The 6000-nt window shown below is 28.6% G+C and overlaps 1 protein-coding gene across 1 annotated transcript; it reads left to right on the top strand.

Moving 5' to 3' along the window:
• The first annotated feature begins 5084 nt into the window (after positions 1-5084).
• On the top strand, positions 5085-5533 carry LOC125208558 (protein GLUTAMINE DUMPER 6-like). Its single transcript, XM_048108198.1, has one exon. The coding sequence runs from the start codon at positions 5134-5136 to the stop codon at positions 5449-5451; it is 318 nt and encodes a 105-aa protein (XP_047964155.1). The 5' UTR covers positions 5085-5133; the 3' UTR covers positions 5452-5533.
• Positions 5534-6000: the final 467 nt, after the last annotated feature.

Consider the following 6000-nt stretch of genomic DNA (forward strand, 5'->3'; position numbering starts at 1 on the left):
CAACAAGCACAATGAATTCATTAACTGCATTACTGATTTTTTTGTCCGTTTGATAAAAAAATTTTGTGTGCATCCCCTTTTTTCAATTAAAAAAAAAAGCTCAAACCACTCAATAAAACCGTGTGTACATTAAATCAAAACAAGACAAATAAAACAAAGGTCAAGGCTCTTATAAAAGAAATAAAAGCTAAATGAAAAGGCATGACTTAACTCAAATACTGATTATTTGATGGAGAGGAAGCGTTTTATTAACTAAATTTTGGAGTTAGGATTTAAAATAATTCCGTATTTTTGTTTTCATATGGTCTCATTTTCAAATAATAGTTTTGAAATGGCAAAAGCACATCATTTGAATATTTCTAGATTTTGTTTTAGTGTAGTATTTTCGTCTTTGCATGTCATTGTATTTTTGATTCGATGAATCCCACCTTTTTTTATACTACTAGAATTTAGAAGATCGATCCTTAAAATATTCGTTGTTAAAACAAGTGGCCCATTCAATTAAATAAAGAAAAATAGATATTTATAATTTTAATAGTCTAAGAAATTATTCACCAAATTTTACACCGCTCAAATCCGCCGCCATTTCACGGTTCAGTTGCTTCACAAATTACATGAAGAGAATATGTACAAAAATAAAATACTGTCCAATGTACATAAATTGTATAGGTACATAATATTCTTAAATTTTTAAATTTAAGTAAGTTAATTAAAAATTCATTTGGTTATTTATTATATTGTACGTAGAAATAAGAAAAAAGTGATATAGAAATTTTATGTCGGATCGTAATATAATTTCGAGCTTGATTTGAATCAATTATATAATATTTAGTAAAAAAAAATTCCTTAAATATACAAATAGTTAAATAAAAATTTAAATTTATTTTTAAAGTGTTGCAAATTGATTAGAATATAGAAATTTTATGTCGGATCGTAATATAATTTCGAGCTTGATTTGAATTAATTATACAATATTTAGTAAAAAAAAATTCCTTAAATATACAAATAGTTAAATAAAAATTTAAAAATTTATTTTTAAAGTGTTGCAAATTGATTAGAATGAAATTTATTTTAAATCAATTAATATTTATAAAATTATTTTTAAAGTAAAATATTAAAAAAGCTCGGTTACGTACGTACAATTATGTACGTTTATTACTTCTCTTTATATTATACTACTACTTAAGATTTTATACAAAAAACATTATAATTATTGTTATGAAAGGGTACGGAAATTTCCTAATTAAAGCTCAACTGAAACGAAGCTGGAATCTAGTCACCGATAATATCCATACACGCTTTTTGAGATTTTTAATATTTTATATATTGCCATTAAATTCTCTTATGTGTTACAAAATGCTCAAGTTAAAAGGGAGAGTGAATAAAATGAAATAGAACAAACACAAGTTAAAAAAGAAACATCAACAAAAAATACAACTAATGCCTAAAGAAAAACTACAATCAACCATCATATAATACATGACAAAGCACACGAACGAAAAAATCACAAAAGCAAAGCAACAAATTAAAAGGTCACAAAAGCAACAGAAATACACAAAAGATCAAATAAACACAAAAGTAAAATATAGAAAACAATCAAAATAAACAACAAGCTTAAACTACTGCTGTGGATAGTTTTCAAAGTTACAATTAATTAATTACAGATATAAAAAGATGGGATTGTTGTCCAATTAGCCAGTTGTATTTGACATAGATGGGTTGGGTGTATCAAAATTACAATTGATTAATTACAAATATAAAAAAAATGGGATTATTTCCAAATAGCCACTTGTAATTTTACAGGAAAAATTAAGTTTGCAATGGATTAGGCATGAAGAAATATTTGGCGTCTCGGGCATGTATTCTTGAAGATGTTGAAAAGGTTGTTCTAAATCAGACAACTAATTATCTGAACTGTTGCATTTATTTGTTGTGACTGAATTAGTCTAAACGAGGCTGCAATTTTTCACACCAATCATCATTTTTGTAAGTGGAAGACATGTATTGTTGCAATTTAAATTCTCTGCTGCTCTTCTATTCTATGCTATAAATATATTAATTCATTTTTTTGCTTTCTAGTGGGGGAAGTTGACACGATATGATTTGAGTCTTCTTTTTATTATTTTTAAGAAAAAGGGTGACGATTTAAAAATATTTGTTGCTGTTGCACTATGTAACAATAAATATTAAAAGATTATGTAGATAATATTATCACTTTATGACATAACATGTTAGCATTACTCTTAACTTTACATGTATATTATATTATTCGATTATAATACTTCATAAAGTATTAATACATCAAAAAATTTGAATTGCTTCAAAACGTATTTTGTTCCTTCTGATTAATGATTATTAATTAGTTGAGAGGGTGGTACAAAGAAAGGTGTACAAAGAGAAGTATTAATTGTTTCAAAGAAGAAGAATATAAAATGAAATGTTTATCACGTGATGTTGTTGGATTGCGTAATTTTTTAGGAATGCAGTTTAGCCATCTCTTCTTCTTCTTCTTCATTATTTATTTATTTATTTATTTATTTATTTATTCTGTTATATAAAGCTATTTAAAGAACTCCATCCAACATGAAATAGTATCAACTCGGAGTCTTGAAAACAAACATTATTTAATTTGTTTAACCATTACTAGATAAGAAAAAATATCATAGAAATATGTGTAAAAAGACTATTCTGTGAAAACAATCATAATCGTGCATATGTCAATCAATCAAGATATGTGTAGATTACATTAATTTAGCATATATGTCACATATGAGATTAGAACTCATGAACAGAGTGATGAATTTATTATGCATCGATCTCCATGATCTCAGTGCTGAAAATAATTTAAATATTTAAACTAAGAATGATTTCTATAAACTATAATAAACCATCCGATTTATTACACAAGTTCTATTGGATTAGAGAAAGTTTGAAGTTGTTGGATATGAAAGTTAAAGAAAAGAAAAGACAATAATTTTGCACATCTTGATATAGGGACGGACCCTCCATGTCTCGTCATACTAGCATATATTAAGCCTTATTTTTAGTGGGAAAAAGAGTCCATTTTATGTCAACATATTTCTTCTGGAAAACAAAGCTTAATGGGCAGTGACTCAGCTTCAACAGTCCCTATTTTTGATACAAATCAAGTTAAACCTTTTACTATGAATTTCTATGAAACAAATTGAAACAGCTCAACTACCCAAACTTTATCCATTTTCTTCAAAATTCGCATTATTTTTATTTTCTCTTATTGTAAAGTCATATTATAACTACTCCCTCCGTCCCATCTTAAACGAGGATGGATCCTTAATCACAATTAATCACAATTCGATCCACCTAAATTATGACTACTCCACGAACATGCCAGTGATCATGAGTTTGTTCTAAAATGCATATCGTCTTGCAAATCTTGACATGTGATTTTATTTGATTAAAGTTTATAGTATATAGTTATTTTAGTGAATTGTCTTAATAAACACTAAATGAATTACATTTTCTAATTACAACATAATGATTGAACACTAAATTTTCTTATTAAAAATTGTACTAGATCATTTTGGGAAGATCTGAACATTATACCATATAAATTAACGCGAAACCTTTTAAATTTCCATCTCACATTTCATGAAAACAAGACAAGTACACTATATCGAAATATAATTTCAATTGAATTGATTGGACTTTGGAGTTGCAAAATTCTCTGTTTTTGGATTTCAATTTGATTGAAAGTGATGAATGACGATAACTGTGTCCATCTTCTTAAAGTGGAGAAAAAAATAATGAATTTGGGACAAATTAAAATGGGTAAAGTGGCCGGCAGATAAGTGGGAGGGCCAAGGTAACACTGTAACAGTTACTATGCTCACATTATTCAAACTAATACAGTACTAATTTAATATGATGTCAAATAATTAATATACTCCCCATTTTTTATTTTGTGCACGTTTATTAAATTGCAATTTTAATTTTAATTTTGTTACGAGTATTATCGTAACACACCGGCCATATACAATGCATCGTTTTGTAAGAATATGAAGAATTGGAGATTGCATTATAGAGTAAATAAATATACCAAATATCTATATATACAGTAGTATATACTCTATACCAATGTCGCGTATTCTTTTTTGGCAGATATACCGGTGGGTTAATTAAGCAGATTTGTATCCCATTGATGACTAATTGTTCAAATATATGCCAATAATTCAAATTATTATTATTATTAAAGGTCACTACAAAAAATTGTACTATCTTTTAATTCAAATTATTATTATTATTAAAGGTCACTATAAAAATATTCTTTTTCTATAACGTTTCTATTTGAATTCCCAAATTTTAATTGGAACATAAACAATAATGTTAATTTATTTAAATATTTATTTTTGGCTAAAGTATTTGTTTGTGTTACTTAGCAACAATAAATACCTATCTAGTCTTTCTTTTTAATGTGCCTCAGTTTTTAATTTGATATAAAGTACTCCACTTATTGTTGTCTTATTTTTCTTGTCACGAAAAATTCTAAAAATTATAAGAAATAAGAAGAAAAAGACAATAAAATAAACACTTAGCGTCTTATTAATTAAATTAATTATTCAATTTTTTCTTCTTTAGAGGATTACTAACCCATATTTTTAAAAATTAGTTACAATTTGAATGAATAAATTTGGATCGAGAATCTCTTGTCACACGGTTAGATATCATACTCACTGTTCATCAAGGACATATTTGTAATTCCCATAATCAGAAAAGTATACTCCCGCATTAATTATTTTCACTATTGAGGAGTAGTAAATTGCAATTATATCAGCCACATTTATGTACTTACTATGTTAGTTAATTAGAATTAACCCAATTATATTAGTAGTGTATTTCCAATAACCAAAAACCAAAACACCCAATTACTAATAAAATTTCAACATAACAACTTCATACCAAGAATTTATAGCTTTTTTCTCTCTCTCTCTCTCTGTAAAAATCCAGAGAGGCTAATTAAATAAAGTATTGCTACTCCCACTATGTAAGTATAATGTACGCAGCTCTATATAAATAAGGTCATCTCCTCCTCTCCTCTCACCCACCAACTTTCACTCACAAATCAATCTAGACTCTAGAGAGAGAAAGGGAGAAATCATGAGGAGTCCACCTCAAGTTTCCTCAAACCAAGAATTCTGGCATTGGAGCTCTCCTCTGCCTTATCTCTTTGTGGGATTAGGCCTCATGATTATACTCATCACCGTCGCCCTAATCATCCTCGCCTGCTCATTCCGCAGACGCTCTACCTCCGACGAGAAGGCGCCGCCTCCCCCCGCCGCCCCCGCCGTCACCGACAACACCCCCAAAATCGTCGTCATCATGGCCGGAGACGACAACCCCACCCACCTCGCCATTCCCATGCCGCCTGCAGCTTCATTCCCAATCGCTCCTCAAACCTGCGTTTGCAATGTCTGAATTTCAGTCTCGCCGCCACAATTTTGTAGGAAAATTTTGGTTTAGATTTTGTCTTAATTTTGTCTCACTTTGTAATAATTGGTTGAGGCTTCTTTCTTCCTTTGTTTTTCTTTTTTTTTTTTTTTTTTTTTTTTTTTTTGTATTTGATCTTCGGGAATGTAATCTTATAAATGAGCATAAATATATGAGTTTCTCAAGAAGCTTTTGACTAATTACTCTCTCTTTTGTTAATCTTTCCATTGCTTTAATTGGGTTCTGGAATTTTTTGTTGTGTTGTTCTTGAAATCAATTTGTACAGTTGTATTTGGCGATATGAGTAATTTAGTTTAAATAAGATTAATTAGGAGGGGTTTATTAGAAGAACAGTGTGAAAGTCAAAAAATTGTTTTGTATTCAGAATTGTATTTGGTAGAAACTTGAATTAAAAGGGATACAGAATCATCTCTGTATTTGTGGTAAATTAAAGATAAAGTTCTCATAATTAACCCAAGCTATACTACTATTCATTACTGAATTTGAAGCTAGTATACTTTGTTCTCTCTTTTTTCA

Source organism: Salvia hispanica, chromosome 2 (genome assembly GCF_023119035.1).
Source record: "Salvia hispanica cultivar TCC Black 2014 chromosome 2, UniMelb_Shisp_WGS_1.0, whole genome shotgun sequence".
Classification (NCBI taxonomy): Eukaryota; Viridiplantae; Streptophyta; class Magnoliopsida; order Lamiales; family Lamiaceae; genus Salvia; species Salvia hispanica.